The following is a 20,524-nucleotide window of genomic DNA, read 5'->3' as shown; positions in this document are numbered from 1 at the left end:
TGATAAAGCATATTCTTGCAGTAGCAAAAGAGCTGCAGGTTGGAGTTTGGGGGCCACGACTTAGAGCTTGGAAGGGGAGCTTGACTATGTAGGGGGGACACATGGCTGGTGGTAGACATACGAACTAGGAACTTTGACCTATCGATGTGAGGCTTGTTTCTAGGTCCCCAAACACAAATAGATTTCGAAAACTGAAACAACGTAGTGTAGAAAATCACGAACGTGGCCCATCCTGTCAAATGATAGATTCCTGCTCTCAGATTACTCGATCCATACCCAGGCTAACCGGTATCTCATCCCGTCATGCCTCTCAGTCATTCTTCGATCCCTTGTTGCACTGCGCGCTTACCTCGCTGATTTTGTATTCCACAATGACTGGTCGATCTTCCTCGATAACGAACCTGCCCGAGCCAACATACAACTTGTCCTGCAGAAGTTTCAACCCCGGAGCATCAGTCTCGAACCTAATCTGCACAACTGACGTCGTCAGTATCAAGTCCAGAGTTGTCCCACAACAGCTCAAAACAATGTGGGCAGGATGGCGGCTCAGCATCAGGTCGACAACCATGTTATGGAATCCAGTCACTCACATGCATTTCCAAAACCAGTCGTCGTGGCATTCGTATCTCCTCGAATCACTTTCCCCTCATCTCCCGCCATGTTGACGACTCCATTGTAGCTAAAACGCAACAGAGAGCCAGAAGTATCACGCGCAACACTTGTTACTTCAAGCTTGACCCATTGACCATCAGGATCACGCCGAATAAAGTCGCTGCCATGGATGAACGTCGCCTCTAGAGGAAGCTCATATCCCGGCTCAGAGACGAGAGTACCCGCCTTGGGGAGAAACGGGATGTTGAGGAGGTTAGAGGTGATGACAAGAGGATCATTTATGGCGATCTATCATCCAAAGAATTAGTGATGCGTGAATCCATTCTGAATGGGAGTAAATCGCTGGGTAGAGAAACACGGTGCTTGTAGGGTTCGAAGGCACAGGCTCTAGGCTGGAGACAAAGCCACAGTGATATAGGTATACAAAACGCCAAGAAAACTACAGTCCCAACATACTTGAGCTGTGAAGGCAGGAATGAGTATAGGGAAGTTCGTCAACTTCATATCGTAAGATGTTCGACTGAATGCCGAGTCTCATTCTTGTTCTATAATAAAAAAGGAACAAGCTAAGCAGCTGCTAATAGGCTTTTCTATCTCACTGCTTCGGATCCAGTCTCGAAAACAAGAATAGACGCAAATGCACACGACTTAGTGTGTTGAGCAAACGCATCCCTATCCGTATTATATCTGCATTCTCCGAGACCACAACAGAGGAGTTTGATACACTGAGCGAATCGTGTGCGAGCATCAGCATCTGAACCATGACACACATTGTGCTATTGTTGCTCTTGTGATAGGAGCATCTACCGAAGCGGATTTGCTAGTCAGTTACGAGATCTCTTGTTGTGTGACTGGTGGACAGAGCTGATATGGGTGCTTGCAAGAGGCGACGATTTCGAGTGACGCAGGCCGTCCCAGACTGTGGAGGTCCTTGGGGGACCAAGGCACAATTATCTGATGATAGGGGTACATATATTGACTGGGAGCCATTTTCTTGACAGGCAGAGATACATAAATCCGTTCTCAATAGTGTAATATCAGAACCTATCGCCAATGGCGAAGCACAAGGCCCCGTGGTAACAATAGCGATTCGTGGAAACGAAACTAATGACAAGGCGCAGAACGCCCGCAGACGATATGGCTGACGATAATTTGAAAAGCCACCAACAAGGGTGATGTGTGTTCAAGGCACCAGTTACCAGTGTAACGATGTTCACGACACAATGACACCGCGAGCCCATTGTTAGGTACGGTCAGGCTGCTTTCGCAATGCACTCGTCAGAACCTAGCATCAGACAGGTTCAGCTAAGGGCTGAACCATGGATGTGACTCTGGTTCGTGATGGCGGCGTGGTGCTGTGCTTGTGGATGGGATATCTACACCAGAAGTTCTCGATACCGCGGGCCTGAATGCATCACCACCAACTCCTCTAAGCCATATGTACCACCAGCTTCGTATGAAGAAAAAGATCGAGATGTATTACCGGCTAGTTATGTTAAACACGGAGCATTGCGAAGGCTAATAGTGTATTTGAGGTCCTGGTGGCGTAGTCTATTTATGCGTTTTGGATCCGATATCCCTTTTGCCCGAATGACTCCGGTGTTGTCCATTGATTTCCGTAACCGCGTATTCCAGATGCTATCGAGGAAAACTGTTGGGTATCAGAACTGTCATCCGTTTCAACCCGTCATGTCCCGCTGCCCGGGTATCCCCGCTTCCTTCTGTCAAAACCTTATAAGCTCGGCCTTTTGTCTAAGCCACTTGTTTCAGAAACATATCCGCTCATGAGATCGAGTGGCTGACAGGTCCTTTCTCAGCTGTCAGGGCCGTGTCGGGACGCAGCAAAAAGCATCGCCCTTCTCTGGATAGGAAAAGAAACGATTGTTCCATTGCGTATCTGGAGCCAAGGTCAAGTACACTTAAGCTCAAGTCCTGGTATTTCTTTGTCTTCATGCGCTTGACGATGCTCAAGATATCAGATCTTGGTTAGCTGACTGGGCAGAATGTCCGACGTGATGTTCGTGATGCTACCCAGAAGGCACAGCTATCAAGTACTCTTGACAGTACTTGAATAACGCCTGATAGCGATGGTGATCTACTGGTCGACCCCAGTGTCAGGCGCTAAAAGTAGTTAACAATTGCTATACAAGATGTATGACTTTATCTAAAACAGCAAAGTGGATGATATCATGGATCGTAGTTTTACGAATTTGGCTTCCATGCTTGACTAAGACATACTGCCGTGTTCGAGAAGAAGGTTCCATGGATAGCTTGGAGACCATTTGCTATCAATGCCTGCACTTCAAAGTATTCGGTATGTTGACATGCAAATGATACCCCAGCTTCGCAAAATACACTTGATTGGGGTCCAAATTGCACTTGCAAAACAAGACTAGTCCATATAAAGACAACTCGGTCTGTTTCGTCCTCCAGAAGGCAACGTGAGATTCCTTGTTCCAAGATGTTGTGAGCGTCATTGCAGCTTGTCGGCTGCGACATACCTGTCCCACGTTAACATTTCTGGGTTACCAAGTTCTATTGTCGGCGAATCTTTATCCTGGAATGCCGCATGTGCCAACTTTTAATCCCTTAGGTGAGATTGTGGTGTGGACAATTTCATCATGCTGATGTCCGTGAGTGTTTCAGATATCGAATACTAAGGCGAGGGGGTTATGGACACAGGGCACCTCTTTCTCCTGGAATCCCAGCCGCAGCCTCGTGATATGACATGATACTCGTCGAGGCTGACGCTGTCAAGAGCCTGGAATCCTTGCCCAGAAACAGCAAAATCCAGAACGGTGGATCGTTATGCTGGAAATCTCTTCGCGTGCGATGAACGTGGACCCAAAACTCGGACAGGGATCCAGACCGCATGTTCGGTAGATACCTTACGCCACTTGTTAACTGAAAGAGAGGTAGCCAGTTATTGTTCCAAGCTCTTCTGCTGCGCGCTGGTATTCTTTGAGTGTGCAAAGTAACTCTAGGCCGCAGTAAAGTTATCAGCGCAACCGGGCCACCCTCGGTCAGAATGAACCCTGGATGATGATATGTGAAGATGAAATGGAGGGAGGCGCAAAGGACAACGCGATATCAAAGATTGGAGTCTAGCACTAGCAAGACCTGCAATGTTGTTCCGGTTCTAGAAAGAGTGTCATATGGAGGACTGCGTCACGAATGATACCCAGGATATCTCCCGGTTGTCTTTCATACCGGATACAGAGCGAATATGATCCAGTATCGGAATCAATATTGCGGTAGATCAGGGGAACCGAAAAGCATGTGCCTCTGAAACCGAAATGACTGAATTAGAGAGGTTCTGCGTTGTCGTGGGGGCTAGAGTGAGTGTCCGAAAATCGCAGCCTCTCTTCGAGTCATAATGGCGGTATCCCTATGCTCACCAATGGGATATGCTGAGGCAGTTGGGCAGCGACTTCGGGCGGCCTTCATATCGGATTCACATCGGCATTGGTGAGCAATGCCACTGATGCTGCTATGAGGAGGCCATTCAGAGTCGTAACTGACCCTGTCTCATTGAGACCGTTTGTCTCAAAATGTGATGAGGCTCTCGGTATGACCAAAACGTACATCTCTGTAGCCATGCATGGGGTTCAAAGTTCTGAATCGTCAAGGATACGCTACATAGCCCACTTGGGTTATGGACGACCAGAACTGGCTAAACTGCATGCACGAAGCGCAGGCCTGCCTTCTGGGCGAATGAAGCCCCAAAACCGCTCGCCCTATTTAAACGATTGGATGTCGAGACAGATTGGGCAGTTTTGAAAAGCGCTGGCTGTTTACCCAACTTGACCCTCCCGGAAAAAGATCCGGAGATCCATGGTAGCAGCAAAAATGCTCGCACTCCAAGTGATAAGATTGTACTTGTACAAGCGGATGGGACTTGAAATGACATTTGCATGCCTTTTTCATCAGCACAAAACACAAGCCTGTGTTCATGATGCAGCCATCGAGATTCAGGAAGCATTCCTGGTAGATAGTCTTTCGTTCTGGTGTTCAGTGTGTGGTGATGTTTTCCGTTACGCGAGGAGGGTCCTGGGATTTGAAGCATGGACCTAGGTGCATACCACGCACGAGGTGTTTGGACCATAGATCAGTCGAAGCCATGACGCTAGGCCATCTGGTATCTGTCAAAGAGCAAGTCAGCAGGGGATAGAAAAGCAAGGAGCCTAACATTTTCCTGGTCGGCTAGGGAGAGGACGCGCACGCGTAACACACCGACAAAACAAAGTGCTCAAAAGAGAAGCACCACGAGCGGCCCATTATGCGACCGCGAAGCACAGTGGATCCATGATATCAGGCGTATGAGCCTAGTGGTTAGAATTAGGGTCGTCGTAGAGGGCGTGCAGTTGGAGCGTGTGGGAGCTGAGTCGCAGCCGTCTTCCCCAGCCACCCACAGTGACGGAAGCATCGAAGTCTCAGTGCATGATCAAGAGAGGCATCTCTTGGCTGATGAGCTATTGGAGATTCCGCAGGTGAATCGGACGACAACAGAGGCTTGAGACGTGATATCGATGGTGTTCTTGCAGTCAAGAACGGGATTTGTGGTGATTGTGTGGGATGGTCTGCAAACGACACTCGTTAGGACTTAAGCTCCGAGAACTGGTGTCTCAAAGCCTGAAATACGTTATCTGAAATCTCTTGCCTGGGGCATCTATTATCCAGAGCTGTCCCGTGTTCCTCGGCTCGGTTTCTTCATTGGAAAATCGCCGTGCTGAAGTAAGCCGAGACCTGCTCTTTTACCGCGTGTTGCTACTTCCGCTTGTCGAGAACAACCAGGGAGGGGTCAATCAGAATGGTTTCCCTGAAAATCGTCAATTTCCAGAGAGTGGACAAGCACGCGCCAGGATGAAGCCAGTCGAGATACCTATTGTGAGGCGACTCCATTATGCCATGGCGTGTATTAGTTTTCCACATTTTAGGACGGCTCAGTGTTCCTTGCTAGAACTAAAAAAGAATAGCAGTCCCTGAAGACGGGGCAGAAGACGCGGTGTCGGACGCGCTGCTCGCGTTTCATATTGTGTTGTCTCCTCTGGTTGTTGCCTTGTGAAATAAAGACTGCCACGAGCTATTCGTTGAAGATGAACAGGGCCATGGGCAGCTGCCCGTGGCCTTCCAATCCCGTCAACCATAGGGACTTGGGAGGGTACGTCGATACGTTCTTACCCCACGACCCAGCAGACTGGTCAATAGGAAGACAGCCATTAGTGTTAGTGGTTCTCGGCTGATGCAGAAATAAAGCCCAAAGCTCTGAGCACTAGCGTCCGTTTTGGTGCCCAACGTCTTGGAATTTTCCATTGTTACCTGGTTTGCTGGGCTTTTGTAAACAACCTAAGTGGCCGGGCCGGCCCAGGAGCGCCCGAAGCTAGACCCAATGAGACATTTTGGAGTCGAACTTAGAAGTCGACGCTTCAAATGAGAGGCCGCAATGCCGCAAGTCTGAGTAAGAGTTTCTTACCGTCTTGAAATACGGTACGATGCTCCCTTGTTAGAGGTGCCGATATCAGCCTGGGGAGTATCAAATTTAGCACATGGCTTCCCGCCATTAGACCCAGTCCTATCCGCTGCCTGTCTACAGGGTTGGGATCGCTTTACAGACTCCCTGGCATAATGGCCTTATTGCTTTTTCCTTCAGCGGTTTGAAAGCATGTTCTCTGTCTTCGTTCATTGCTTATTGTCGCTCCCGGCAGTACATACAAGACATATGCCCCCATGTTTCTTCATCCTTGTAAGATCATAGTCAGCCTTCAGCCATGACACCACTCAGGTGTAGCTACTGGCTCTCAAGAAGCGTGGGGTTGCTGGGATAGTTAGTGGCAAGGTTTCCAGTCTAGACATTTGAAGAACAAGAAGATCACAAAGCATGCAGAGAAAAGCCCGAGACGATGGCCTCATCACTCGCGAGAATCGCTCGCAACATGAATTGGTAGCGGCCCAAGGGGGAACAAGGCCAAGGCTGGTGTACTGTATGTTACAAAACAGAGCAGCGGTCAAGTGACGACGGCCCATTTCTGGAGCTAGCAGCAACATACGCCGCTGCTAATTGTTCACACGGGCTCCATGGCTGACAAGTAAGAACGAATAGCATTCACGGTAATCCTCCTCTTGGGCCAGGCTTGGATGACACATGAGGAAAATCCCCTGCCTGGTGTGCTAAACTAAGCTCATTTTGTATTCAGAAACGGGAAGTCGGTTCACATCTGGAGATCTGATAGACATCGTGGTGTAGCTGTCACAATCTCTCGCCTTTGCGGAGTTCTGTCCTCCATTCCCGTACTGTTACGTATCGTTGGTTTCCACCGCAACGATAATTGATAATGGAGTCGTTGTTACAGATTTGGCTGGGCACGTTGAAACCCATCACCGCTACTATGACTGATAGCCGATGGCGGTGATGTCGAGGTTGGCAATGGAAGAGATCCGATGAGGGAAGAAACATCGGCATCGCCAGTTTAGTTCCAGGTATCGCGGCCTGGGCCCGTCTCATCTGGTCTTCTGGCTCTTGCCATTGAGAGCATCTTCAGCCTGGTTGGACCCCAAGTTTGCCTGGTCGATTGAGGCCCCCCAACCCTGACTTGCGCCTCCACACCCAGATAGATCGTCTGCTACGCTGGGTTCTTATTCCAATATCATATTGGATACGGCCCAGACGGCTAAATCGATGAGACGCGTGCTGCTCAGGAAGCTCATTCACTGGCTCATTCGATCATCAATTCATACACTTTCTCTCTCTGATTGATCTGATCTCTCATTCCCCATCACCGCGGTCATGCCCCAGTAAAGCGCTTATGAGATCTGTTAGCTAAGGGAGCTGTCATTCGAGCAGATCATTGAGACCTAGACATCTCCAACTGTGCCGAGGAAGACGGGCCAATACCAGACCCCGGTCTCTGGTGGGTCATGACCATCCATGATCCTCCGTCTCGCAGAGGTGCCCTGCCAAACTCGCGAGACAAGACCTGTCCATGTCCTGCCATGACCGCGTTGCTACAAGTCTGGCATCGTCGGCGTGGTCTAAAATGCGAATGGATGCTTGAGTGTCTGCTCCACAAGAGTAATTGCCGGCAACTTGCCCCGTCCAAGTACATAATCGAAGATTGTCCTCGCTTTGATCCCAAAGTAGAAGTCTGTTTTCTTCATACATACCCAGTAACCCATCGTCTCTGCTCGTCGTCCTACCTTATCTTGTTTATCAGGATTGCAGACTACATCAAGGTCTCAATTGCACCATCCACCACACAAAGCTGTATAGTGCACACTACACACATATTACCTCAAAAACGGCACCATCAAAGTCAACCCTGGACATCATCAGCACCACACAACGCCTAGCCCACACCATCCTAAAGCCTCAGGACATATTGTTGCGCCGGTCTCTCGCTGTTGTAAGTGCTCCTTATTTGGTCATTGTCTATTGCGCTGTGCTAGGCTTCTGCACTGCATTATACTGCATTGCAGATACCGAGAGTGTCCAGTCGCGCGCCTGATTTCCTGTTTCCTTCTGGCCTGTCATTGTTGGTTGTATTCTAGTGAATCGGCCAGTACGCTTGTTGCCATTCCCGTCCTTTCCCGTCCTCGCCGTTCGGTCGTCCGGCGTGCCGCACATTCCACTACCTATTATCCCATCTATCGCCAGCCTCTTTTCCACTTCCTTGAACCCTAGATTCTTCGTATATTCTTCCCATTTTCCTATCTTGGTCCCTACCAGGATTCCAAACTTAGTTTATCACTCTATTCTTGGAGGCCGATTTCGAGTCCCTTGTACACAAACAATACGCTACGGGAGAAGCTTCGTCTTTACCTATTTTTTGCTGCGCCTGCGCTTCAGCGTTGCGAGAGAAAAGACAAGAGCTTGCAAGCCCGTCTCATTCCCTATCACCCGTTTCCATTCAATTTACCTACCTAAGTATCTTGGCCACAAACTGGAGTACCAAAGTACTCGAGAGGTACGAGCCATCCCCCCGATTCTCCCGCCGAGCACTGAGTCACACTCTCTGTACCCTTTTCGCATCAGCCTGGCCTTGCACTTAACCCCACCCAAGCACGCTCCGGAGGGTCGGGCTTTCTGGCTTCCTTCCAGGTTCTCAAAGCCCACCTCACCTCACCTTACACGCCCCTGCCCTGTCCTGCCATTCCTTCCTTGCCTACAAGTGAGGTGAGCTGCTGGATTCTGGGTGGGTGAAAACTTGGCAGGCTGCCAAAAATACACACCCGTACCCGTTTCGTCCTTCACCGCTGCCCACGCTACGGTTCGGCCTTGCCCACCAAACATTGTTTGAGTCTCCCGCGCGCAAAGGAAAAAAAAGATGATACCTTACCTTGGGTTCTCCAGTACTTTATTATTTCGCGCCCCTCCCCCAAATCCCAACCTCTTTTCGCTTCCCTCTGTGCCTCTGTGCTCTTCACCTTGATATTGATACTGATTCCGAATCTGGGTCTCCTTCTTCAGATTCCACCCTTCCCTTCTTGGCTCCTATTTTCTCTTTGCAGCCTTGCTTCCTTCTTCCACTGTTTCTTTTAAACTTCCCCGCCCTGGTCTCTTACATATACCCACACAAAACCTCACTTAACACACACTCTCTCACTCACTCAATCTCACATCACCACAATGACTTCAACATTTCAAATGCAACAACCCTTTTATCGTCCAGCCTCTCTAACCGTGGATACACAACACGCACAGAAGTACTTCGAAGACGAAGACAACAGTGTATTAGACGACAACATTCTTGAACACAACACAATCGATTCGGGCTTAGAACTATCGCCCCCCATGGCTGACAGTCGTCGAGAATCCTTTGCTGTCGGCCCTCCTCTCTTCTCACCAAAACAGGAGGACTGGCAATCCGTCGAAATGCAGTCGGTTTCCTCCAACAACCCTTTCTTTGATCAGCATAGCAACAACCCTTTTATGCGCCCTGATCACACTCAGAACAATGGCTTCGCTACCACTGCCAACTGGTTCGGAAACACCTCCGGCACTTGCACTCCTCTGAATCCCTTCGATGGTGTTCCTGCTGAATATGACGCCAACGCCTCTCTCTTCCACCGACCCATGGCCGGCCCAACACCCTTCACAAACCCTGGGAACATGTTCCCGTCACTTCCTGTCGGCTCCCAGTCTATCCCCACATCTCCCCAGAAAGAGTGGATGACCCCTCAGCAGCCCATTAACAAGAACAAAATGCGCCCTAGCAGCCCCGGTCTCCGCTCTCACAATGAGATGCGCCGTGGCGACGGTATCCGGAAGAAGAATGCTCGCTTTGATATTCCAGCAGAGCGGAATCTCAGCAACATCGACCATCTTATTTCTCAGTCCACTGATGAACAAGAGATTAAGGAGCTCAAGCAGCAGAAGCGACTGCTCCGTAACCGACAAGCAGCGTAAGTCCCGCCCCACTAAATAAACATAAGACGTTTACATTTCAAGATTTGATGCTAACTATCGTCAGTCTTGACTCGAGACAACGCAAGAAGCAGCATACTGAACGTCTAGAGGATGAGAAGAAGCAATATACCGCTCTCATGACTGACATGGAGGAAGAGCTGAAGATGCTTCATGCTCGGGTTGAACAACTGTCCCTCGAAAAGCAGGAATGCATCAAGTTCATCGAGACCCAGAGGCTGGACAAAGAAGAGATGATCCGTGTTCACACCAATGAGACTGGCGAACTGAGGAAGAAGATCAGCGTTCTCACGGACCATGTTCAGCGACTCGATAGCGCCGTTCCCGCCACCGGAGACAATGGCTTCTCAAACGGCTTCGATGCCATGGACGCTATGGATGGCTTGGGCATGCCTGGTGCATGGGATGCTTCGAACTTCCTTCACGATTATCCGGAGCCTGAAGTCAAGCAGGAGATGGCTGTTGTTCCCACCAAGAAGAACGACAACCCTTTCGTCGAGAGCGAGAAGCCTGCCGCCCAGGGTGGCCTCCTCTTCATGCTCTTCCTCGTTGGTGCCTTCGTCCTCTCGAGCCGCTCGACCCCTGCTATTCCTCGCGTTTCTGAGGATGTCAGGGCCGCCTCTGCCACCATTCTCGACAACGTTCTCAAGGACGCTGGTGTCAACTCTCAATCGGCCAGCCTGCAAGCTCCCCCCCAACCATCCGGCGCTGCTAATTGGGGCAATACCATCTCCATGAATGATATGGCGATGGATGGTGTTGCACCTTCAATGCTTGGTGAGCTTGGTGACCAGCTGACTCAGCCGACTCAGGAGCAGACCAACGAGCAAATCTTCTCTTTGTCAGCTGCTCAGTATAATGGCGTCAACTCCCAAGACTTCCTCCAGAACGCTCCTGAGAGATCATCACCCAGTCAAGGTCGCCGAAATCTAGCCGAAGCACTTGCGACGATGCGAATTCCAAACAAACAAAACGATGCAGCCGAAGTATACACGCGCTCCCTTCTGTGGGACCAGATTCCCAACGACGTTGTGCGAAACTTCGCGAAAATGGTGTCAGAATGTAACAGCGCGCAAAATGAGCAGCAATGCAACGAATTAAGGACATGAACGAAGACACGAATCAAGAATATAAAAAAAAGTCACGATGACGAATTCACGGCTTAGCCTCGAACGGCTTTGGATCACTTGTTCTCATTTTTCTCTATTTCCTTTTTCTTTTGTCACTTATTTTCCTTGTAAGTCGGCTATTTTCCTTCCTCTTCATGGGGGATGAGCTGCCATATACTCGATGTCGCTCTCGCGCACTCCAGACATGTTGCTCACGCACCCAAATGGATGGTTTCTTGTCTTCCTTTTGTCGTTTCTTGTGGATTTCCTATTTCGGGGTCTTTCTGATTTCCTATGGATTGAGCAAGCGAGCGTGCATTGATTTGTTTTTTTGAGTGATTTTCCCAGCGTGGCATCGGTTTTCCTCTCTCGAAATTGGATACCTCTCTTTTGGTAACGGCGAACGGGATGTGGTCGATGTGGACGGATGTGAGCCAGACTGGGTGTGGACACTTGCGGCGAAACAGCAGCCAGCAGGAAGGAGCAGGCAGACTCTATGAGGGCCCAGTCCATGAAGAGTCTTGATACTATCGCGGTGCATGGAACGGATTTGGAGGCTAAGGATATGGATGGAGATGGAAATTGGCATACGTCTGAAGACGACAATGACTGAGAATGGTCTATGATGACGATGATACGAGCTCGTCGATGATCCATTTACTTGTTTGTTTGGAATTAGTTCGATTCATTTAAACAACCTCCGGTTCCAGGTGATCCGGTCAGTTGTAGAATATTTTATGGCATGGATAATTATCTGGAATTAGTTTTCACGCGGCGAGCATCAAACAAAGAACATCCATCTCAATAGTTTCATTCAGTATTCGTGACGATCATGATGCCGATGCTACCTCGTGAACAGTTATGTCATATCATCGGATATCTATCTGCTTAGGCAGACTTTTATACCCTACGTACACTTTGAACAGACCAGGTCCCAAAAGAGGAAGGGGAGCGGGTGTTAGTTTTGAAGAAACAAGAATTATAAAAGATAGCAGGTGAGACATATGCTAGACCGGTCGATAATAGGCTAGAAGATGCAAGTGGTGGGTGTCAGCGCGAGAGGGTGGTTTGTCTTAGACAATGTCTTGCCAATGCGCGGCGCTGGGACGGCACGGGATGCGCACATCAGCCTAGACGAGCATGTATGTATGTACATGCAGTTCTGACGAGTTGACTTGATTTGGCGCGCAAATAAAAATAACAATCAGGTCTTCTAGGGTGAGGCTAAAGTGGTAGGCCTCATGTTTATGCTGATAGTCTAAACACGTATATATCGAATCACCGGTTCTGCGCCACTACGGCTTTGCTCTTTGGTATGGGGAATCCTTGAAGTTGCATCTTGTCTGGAAACTGCCGGGCGTGGCTACATTGCATGGCATTGCATTTCAGGGCGTTGAGCTGAAGGGATAGCTTTAGTTGGGAGTCTTGAGATTAATTTCTTCTTTCCTCGACGCAAGGAACAGACGGGTTTCTTGGAAAACAAACAAACCTATCACTGGCCATGTATGCGATAAAGATGCGATAGTCTCAAGAGCCTGAAGAGACGAATGGACCAAGTTCAACCGCTGAGATTTCAACCACTACCTAATTACAGGCAGCGATATAGCGTTTTCAAATCCATTCACTAATGCTAAGCTCCCTTCTCAGTATCGCATCTCCACCTGAAGAAAGATGAGTTCACTTTGATCCCTATAATAGGCCTGCTATAGCGATGAGCCGTGACAAGCTCCGTGCACCCCTCGTCATGTAGGCCTCGACCGGGCCGCGTTAACAGGCCGCATGACTAAGACGACCAATAATAATATAAAGTCTTTAGGCCATCGACGTTGGGCATCAATAATAGGCGCCTTGTGGGATTGGTAGGGTTTTGTCACGAGGTCCAAAGTGAGAGAAGAGGGAAAATCTGTCGCGAGATGGCGGCGATGGGCGATGTACGGCTGCTACACCAATGGTCTTGACCCAAACGATATGTAGAGAACCACTCAGATAATGTGTTGCGATATGATATGTACAACAAGACGCAAGGTCGAAACACCCCGTACTCTATCTATATACTTAAGAATAGTAAGATATCGAGACACAAGCACACACAACCCACAACAGCCTTATCCACCCAACCGCATCTGGCAAGTATACATATATGTTAATGTGAGCTAGACACCCCTAAATCAGCTGAGTTACATCAATACGGGATAAAAGCTGGCTGGTCATCCAAGGGGCGAATCAAACACTATGTGGTTGACTGTCCCATCGACTTCTCCTCCTCCTTCTCCTCTTTGATTGACTTATACGGCATATATGTCGCGGAGATGCACCTCTCAGTCACAGTGGCACATGGCTACAGTTGCACTACTTGCGATTGCCTTCGCCCGGAGGGTCGTACTTCTCCTTCCAGATCCTAATGCAAGATGTCTGAATCAGCGGTTGTCCATCGAATCGTATGATGCATGATGGGGGATCAAGACCAATCGATAGAACGCCCTCCGTGGCACCAGGCCCTGTGACTCCCGGGCAAGGCGGATTCGACGAGAGCCTATCGAAATACAGATCGCCACAACAACACTGGAGGACGATGTGCAGAGGGGGGTTCTGGCCTGTGGACTTACCAAGAGTTCCCTAATGTCTTGTTACCGGCCTTCTCAGCCAGTCGATAATACCGAGCTGCCGCGAACTGTGCAGGATATCAGCCTCATGCGAATAGCCAAGCATCATTAAACGTATGGAAACTGTCAGAGGCGATGAAAGATTCTGACAGAATGGGCTGGGCAGTGAATTGGTTTGGGTGCCAGTATCTCGACGAATCAAGTGACCCAGGCTCACCGAGAACATCTCCGCAGCCATGGCTTCGATGCGGCTCATGCACAGAGTGCTCCTGAATCGGCCAGACAGGCAGTCATGAGTAAATGGCTTCTGGTGTAACATACCTTGTCTTTCTTACACCCGAAGCCTTCGACGTAGCACCAGGCAATCTCGTTCATGGCATCTATCAAATAATGTCAGACCTTGTTCTCAGCTCGTGTATGTACGACTTGCCAGTATCTCCTAGATTCGCCGCAGTCTCATAATACTGTAGCAAAGTCAATGGTCAGCAATTGATGTCACTCCCACAAGAATCAGAGTCAACATACCTGCTTGGCGGCGTAGGCATCCTTTTCGATGCCCCAACCATGTCTGAAGCAGTTGGCCAGCTCGAAAATGGCGAGAACAAGCTCACCCTTTGCAGCTCCACCCTTCTTCATGCCCGCCTGTAGAGCCATCTGCTCAATGGACGCAGAATTGGAGGCTGCAGCGGAAAGATACTTGACGGCACCCTCTGGATCTGGTGCACAACCCCATCCGTGTCTGTACAACACGAGTCATGTTAGCGTTCGAGACATGTAAATCAACTCATCTCGATAGATCAAAGACAAGGTTGGTACAAGGTTTCGGGTATCGCTCGACGTATGTAAGTCATCAAGGTTTGAAGTCTCAACCGTTTCCAGAGCTTCAAACTCTATCAAGCTTTACCTGAAGTGCTCCACCCGAGACATTGATATTCTATGCGGTGTTCTCACCTTAAAGCAAGGCCGTACAACACTTGGCTGAGCGGGTTGTTGGCGCCTTGAGGATCAGCCAGGCGCCCGAACATGCGCGTCGACAACTCCAGCTTCCCCTCTTCGTGCAGGCGAATGGCTTCTTGAATATCCTGATCAATCTGCTGCGACGAAACAGCCCGCTCTTCGCCTCTACTGCTGTCCGAGGGCGTGCCTGGCCTGCTGTTGCTCCTGGCGCGGTTATTCTGACCCGCCAGCATAGTCGCGCGCTTCTCCCACTGCGCCTCGTCCGATGTGACAATGTCGGGCAGGTTCTCGGGGACGTTCTCGGACGATGGAGGTGCCCGGCTCAGGTGCAGTCGCTGAGACAGACGACGGGCGCCGCTCTCTTTCTTTGTCTGGCTCGACTCTGAAGCAGAGCGCGATCGACCGGAGCGGAAGACATCGAGGGATCGTCGGGACTTGTCTTTTTCCTTGGCTTCTTGGACTGCGAGATGTAGATTGTCGACAGACTTCATGGACGGCGGGTAGATGCGCTCTTGGGTTGAGGTGTCGGAGCGGATGATGGTAAATTCGGGGGCTGCCAGATGATCGATAGTGCCTTTCTCAGGCGGCTGGCCTGTGGCGAGGTCGTCCTTCTTCTTGAGAATATCGCGTATGCCCATTTTCGCTAACGGTACTGGTAATATGTACTTGAGAGAGGTTTGCAGGGTTATAATCAGTAGTATATTGATGACAGCCCAGAGGCGGAAGGGCCCGTTCACAAAGGATCTACACAGTGATTCGCGAAGCAAACAACCCAATCGAGAATGAGTCGACGGGATCAACGAAATAAGCTAAGGATCAGGTTAATACCGTCGAGTGAGGATGACATGTTTATTAAGTTGCTGGCGCTTTACTCATTCCTTCAAAGCACCGCAAACAGACACATGGAAGCAATGGCACAGGTAGAGGCAGAGGCAGATGCATGGATTGAGGCTGAGTTGAGGCTTTGCGGTTTCTTGTACCAGAACTGTCATCCAACGCGATGTGACTGGTGTTCTAGATCTGCAAGGTAAGCGCCAACAAAGATCAGCAACCCCTGGTTCGTTTCAAACTTCAAAGGGTACCTAGAGGCGAGAGCTACTCCGTACTCACACTGGAGAGAACACAGCAGCCTTTTCAACCAATGAGCATAGGTAAGGAATGGTTAATTCATGACAAAAGCATATATTGAATGGCTTGTTTATTGAGAATTGATATCGGATAGAAAGGGGGAAAAGCTAATGTGTTACTTGTCCCGAAAGGCGAGAAGTTGATGGTTTCAAATCAATCAGCACCTAGAGCTATTGTGGTGTGCAAAGGTCAGGACAAAGAATGTTTTCCGACTCGGGGATTTCTGTAGCATTCCGGGTTTTCATTCTGGTACTGGAACCGCAACCCAATCTCTCAAGCTTGCTTTCAATAAAATAAAGTACCTATGAAGCCGTTTGCTCCCATGTCAAATAAGCCAGGTCAAAAGTTCAAGGCACCTGTTACTAATATTAGATTAGTAGGCTCCTCAAAGGTAACAATGCCCCTCATCCTTGATGACATACAATGCCACCTTGTTTTACCTGCATAAATCATCCCCGACAGCTACAGCCAGGAGGGCAATCCAGCATCTTCATTCAACCCATTTTACAGTAATCATCTAGGCAATCACTAATATTACATCATGATCGTACACAGTAAAAGAATCTTTCATTCAATACATATCTACTATCTTCGGTACTGCTTTGAACACATCTGTGTTCATCTTAATAACCGCATGCTTTTGCTCATCTTTTGCTTCTTTTCCTTTGTTTCATGATATGCTGGCGGTATTTCATAGCCAAAACCTTTACAGGCGCCGATAAGTCATGGGTATCTTGAAATCATTTGCCAGGATCCCGTCCCAGTCTCCAGACGCCAAGAAAGAACAACAAGCTGAAATCCGAGGTTGCCTGCTTCTACTTGCTAGAAACAGGCTTGATGGATTGATCTAGATCGATATGAAGTCCTTCTGTTCTTCAAAATCGGAAAGGTCCGAGTCTGCATCAATGAACTCGGCAACTTCATCTGAATCAACATCGTCGGAATCAGCAGCTTCATCATCACTTGAAATGTCTCCAAGAGGCTCGCCAGCGGCATTGGTTTTGTTCCGGAGGACGCTTGCCCTCTCACGGTGCGGGAGCTTACATCCCTTGACCTTACAGCGGCCGGTATTGCTAAAGTCAGGGCACTCAAAAACGTGACGGTCAGTACACTCTGCTCCTATCTCGCAGTACCCGTTGAAACCAAAATTGCGACAAACTGGGGCGCCTGGGGAAGCTTTAGAGTGAGTATAGGGACAGTCAGCCTTGGCACAGTGGCCTTTGGCAAAATGCAAACAGTTGGGGGTGCGCTCAGGAGTCATGTCATGGGAGAGGTCACAAGACTCGCCGTTGACACATTGCCCGTCTTTCAGCATATCTTTACAGAGTGCCACTTTGTTCGGGTCGTGAATGTACCGGCACCGAGGGCCTTTGGTGCATGAACCTATGTGCAAAGTACTCGTCAGTTTCGCCCCATGGCCACTGGGCCGGTCTAGGTAAAGGAGATGTGTAGCACTCCAGCCTGGGGAAGAGAAATTACCAGTCGTTGAGAAGATTTTACAGAGTTGATTTATCTTCTTGACCGTGCCGGTTCGCCTTAACCTTGTCAGCAAATTCGTCTCCCTAAAAAGAACTCCGTACCGTTGGTCGTTAACGAATCTGTTCGCAACGAGGTTTCCTGTCTTTGTTCGGTAAAACTTGACTCCAGCAACAGTGGCGAACTTTGGAGTTCGTGAGGAGGAGTTGAGGGCATCTGCAGCGGGTAAGGCACAAGCGTCAGAGTCGCGCCCAAGTTTGCACGCACCAGGAATCTTGACAAGCTTCTTGCCGCCGTCCATAACGCGGAACTGGACACCGTCGATGGTGAGCACGTTGCGGTCTGCGGGGTTAGTCTGCGCACTCGAAGTGGTAGCTTGATGCTTCAGAAACTCGTTGAACTGAGCCTTCTCGCGCTGTCGGCGTCCATTGATCTTTCTCTGGCGTGTTTCTTCAATGGCCTTGGCTCGATTCTGGGTTTCCTTCTCGTAAACGTTGGCGTTAATAAGTTGGCGGTGGCGATCCGTTCTGGAAACCCAACCAGGAGGTGTTTCAGCACCACTACTGGCAGACCGAGAAGCAGCTGAGTTGTCGCCATTCAAGTGAAGGGTTCGGTGGTGGTGCGCCGTAGGATGGCGGCCAATTCTATTATGGCGAGCTGGGTACGGTGAGCTCGCATGTCGATAGGAGTTTTCTGGGCATATCAGTAGTGATCTCCCCTCAGGACAAGTTTCCGCATACGACGATGATGGGCAGGATGAAGGCTTGGAGATCCCCGAGAGCCCGCTTGCTGGTTCTTATGTCGGTTGATCTGGCCTAGTATTCATCAGCAAATTGAAATTACCATGATGCGCGAGGGGCACAAACCCGCAACTTGACTGATACGAGCCAGAAGTTCTCGTTCTTCTTCTGACATGTTGTTGGTGGCTCTATGCGACGGGTTTGGCTGTGCGTTTGTAAAGGGCGCAGTGGTTTTAGGGATAAAATTAGTGGTGTTTGGGATGGATTATTGTAGGTTATAAATAACAGCGAAGGCGTCGAGCAGTGGGAGACGGGCGGCAGGATGCATCATCAAAGAAGCATTCTTAGTCATCCTCACTCCGAAGCATCATTGGTTGGCTGCTTTCGCATCTTAAACGCTATCACAAGGCTGAGCTTTGTTGTCAATCATCTTTCAACTTCCACAAAATCTATTTATCCAAGGCTTAATCAGGTAATCTTTTAACGATTGGGACGCGTCGCGACCGACATACTATCGTCTTCGTCTTTTCTGTGCATCGATATCCCCACGCAGAAACTATACAAACATTCTCATCCCATCGCGACTCGACCATTAACCATGGCATCCACATGGGATCTCTTGGATCCTGAGGAAGAGGCTGAGCTTCATAAGACTCGCCTCCTCAATGTGGAAGAGAAGCCTTTTAAGCGCCTCGCCAAACGAGTCAATACCATATCACAGCTCTTACTACCATCTGATCCTGCCATAAATGGAACCAATACGTCTGAAGATATCAAGTCCAAACTCAAGCAGCTCAAGGAGGACATGAACCTTGACTTCGATGCTTTTGGTAGCAGTATCACGCGCATGCAATTCCTCCACAACGCAAATTCCCAAGAACGTGAGCGCTACAGAGTCGACCAAGATCGTATCCTCGCCGATTGCCAATCGGTACGACAAAACAATATCCAACTTCGAGAGCAGCTCGAGGCCGCACAAGCCACCCTCGCACAGCGCAAACAATTCGATGAGCTGGCGGAAAAAATCACATCGAACCGTCTTCTTCGACCACGGGAAGACCAAATTACCAACCTTGCTAAGCTCGAGGAAGAGTGTCGAGAGCTAGAGCGAGAGAGCGAAACCTACAGCGAAACTTGGAGAGAACGGCGAGAACAGTTCAATAGAATCATGGAAGAAGGGATGCTCTTGCGGCGACAGATTAGAGATGAAAAAGAGGAGGTCGATCGTCGAGAGGGTATGAATGAGGATGCTGAGGATGATGCCGAAGTGGACAAGGTCGGCCAGACACCCAGAAACGAACCGAGCGGTAACGCGACACCTCATCCCGACCTGGACAGCCAGATGAAGGCAGATGGGGACGCAGGTACACCAAACCCAGAAGCCCTCGATGGAGGAACAACACCAATGAGGGATACACCAGGCCCAGACACGCTTAAGCCACCTTCTGGTCATAATGAGTCTCAAAGCCGGGGAGATAGCCAGGCTCCCAGTCGGGATGCTTCGCCTATGCCACCACACGACGAGCGCAGGGCAGAATCGGGAGACGATGTTGACATGGAGGAGTCTGAGTTCAGTCGAGCCCAAGACGACGGAGGAATGACACCTCAGGTGACAGTTGAACCACCTGAAAGTAATGATGACAAGATGGAAGTAGACAATTAGGGCTTCCCATTCGGCTGTTTGTACTATCGATTATATCCTAAGATACCCTCACAAATGAAGGTCCAGAAGTGTTTCCCTTTGGTTTTTTTTATCAAGTGTCTTCTAAGTGGTATCGTAAAGTATCCTCCCTTTGTTCTGTTTTATGGTTCTATTAAGGATTGGCCTGGGTAGCTTTGGCTTTTACCAGCGCTTCCTTGGCCTGCACCACCTGGTCCTCTGGAGCTTTCAGCTCTTCGCTCACGGCGAGTTGCTCCGCCAGCTTCTCAACAGCGACGGCGATCTTTTGTCGTAGGGGTTGGAATACGGCCTTTGTCTGCTCAAGGGCAGTTTGCTAAGTTGTATTAGATCAACTTTCTTGGCCGAATACCAAGGTGAAGGCTTTCGGACTGACCTGCTGTTTAAGCATGTACGAAGCATTCTCATCATCGTTTGCACCGCTATCAATCTTCTCCTTCAGAGCTTTGATCTTGGCTTCCTCCTCCTCAACCTCTTTGTGGTATGAAGCCTCCTCTTTAAGGAGTCGGTTGACAGAGCCTGTAGCAATGACGAGTTGAGAAGGCGGCGGCATGGTGGATTGGTTCGGGGTCACTCAACGATCGACTAAATGTTTGGCGGGTTGCGGTGTATTTATGTACAAGCCTGGTTCCTAGGCAATGAGAAGAGGGGCTTTTGTTATTCGGGTGCCTGCTCGGTGTCTGATGCCTGGAAAACAAATGGAGAAAGCAAGTGAGATCATGCTGGATGTACGGAGTACGTGGGGTTCAAATGGCGGGGCTCTTCGCATTTACCTTCTACGCGCTTGACCGCGTTTGAAC

At 49.5% G+C, this 20,524-nt stretch overlaps 7 protein-coding genes across 7 annotated transcripts; 2 read left to right on the top strand and 5 right to left on the bottom strand.

The window, feature by feature from the left end:
• Positions 1-310: 310 nt before the first annotated feature.
• FPRO_01107 (uncharacterized protein) lies at positions 311-1,116 on the bottom strand (the record flags this gene model as incomplete). Its single annotated transcript, XM_031219003.1, has 3 exons — positions 311-477; positions 591-900; positions 1,069-1,116. 3 exons carry the CDS (start codon positions 1,114-1,116, stop codon positions 311-313), a joined length of 525 nt encoding a protein of 174 aa, XP_031075365.1.
• An 8,119-nt stretch (positions 1,117-9,235) lies between these two features.
• On the top strand, positions 9,236-11,142 carry FPRO_01108 (uncharacterized protein; the record flags this gene model as incomplete). Its single annotated transcript, XM_031218992.1, has 2 exons — positions 9,236-10,011; positions 10,080-11,142. 2 exons carry the CDS (start codon positions 9,236-9,238, stop codon positions 11,140-11,142), a joined length of 1,839 nt encoding a protein of 612 aa, XP_031075364.1.
• Positions 11,143-11,295: 153 nt separating this feature from the next.
• FPRO_01109 (uncharacterized protein) lies at positions 11,296-11,655 on the bottom strand (the record flags this gene model as incomplete). The annotated part of the gene is made up of 1 exon (XM_031218981.1): positions 11,296-11,655. The coding sequence occupies one exon, from the start codon at positions 11,653-11,655 to the stop codon at positions 11,296-11,298; it is 360 nt and encodes a 119-aa protein (XP_031075363.1).
• A 1,836-nt stretch (positions 11,656-13,491) lies between these two features.
• On the bottom strand, positions 13,492-15,340 carry FPRO_01110 (uncharacterized protein; the record flags this gene model as incomplete). Its single annotated transcript, XM_031218970.1, has 6 exons — positions 13,492-13,540; positions 13,749-13,813; positions 14,067-14,125; positions 14,176-14,209; positions 14,271-14,484; positions 14,697-15,340. The coding sequence occupies 6 exons, from the start codon at positions 15,338-15,340 to the stop codon at positions 13,492-13,494; spliced, it is 1,065 nt and encodes a 354-aa protein (XP_031075362.1).
• A 1,337-nt stretch (positions 15,341-16,677) lies between these two features.
• FPRO_01111 (related to YTH1 Protein of the 3` processing complex) lies at positions 16,678-18,221 on the bottom strand (the record flags this gene model as incomplete). Its single annotated transcript, XM_031218959.1, has 6 exons — positions 16,678-17,213; positions 17,310-17,365; positions 17,411-17,522; positions 17,574-17,999; positions 18,047-18,121; positions 18,173-18,221. The coding sequence occupies 6 exons, from the start codon at positions 18,219-18,221 to the stop codon at positions 16,678-16,680; spliced, it is 1,254 nt and encodes a 417-aa protein (XP_031075361.1).
• A 423-nt stretch (positions 18,222-18,644) lies between these two features.
• Positions 18,645-19,709, top strand: FPRO_01112 (uncharacterized protein; the record flags this gene model as incomplete). Its single annotated transcript, XM_031218948.1, has 1 exon — positions 18,645-19,709. The coding sequence occupies one exon, from the start codon at positions 18,645-18,647 to the stop codon at positions 19,707-19,709; it is 1,065 nt and encodes a 354-aa protein (XP_031075360.1).
• A 151-nt stretch (positions 19,710-19,860) lies between these two features.
• On the bottom strand, positions 19,861-20,277 carry FPRO_01113 (uncharacterized protein; the record flags this gene model as incomplete). Its single annotated transcript, XM_031218937.1, has 2 exons — positions 19,861-20,040; positions 20,101-20,277. 2 exons carry the CDS (start codon positions 20,275-20,277, stop codon positions 19,861-19,863), a joined length of 357 nt encoding a protein of 118 aa, XP_031075359.1.
• Positions 20,278-20,524: the final 247 nt, after the last annotated feature.

The sequence above is a fragment of the Fusarium proliferatum genome (genome assembly GCF_900067095.1).
Source record: "Fusarium proliferatum ET1 genome assembly, contig: FPRO_scaffold001, whole genome shotgun sequence".
Lineage (NCBI taxonomy): Eukaryota > Fungi > Ascomycota > Sordariomycetes > Hypocreales > Nectriaceae > Fusarium > Fusarium proliferatum.
Note: the sequence above shows the minus strand (reverse complement) of the source record. Positions and strands in the feature narration are given on the sequence as shown.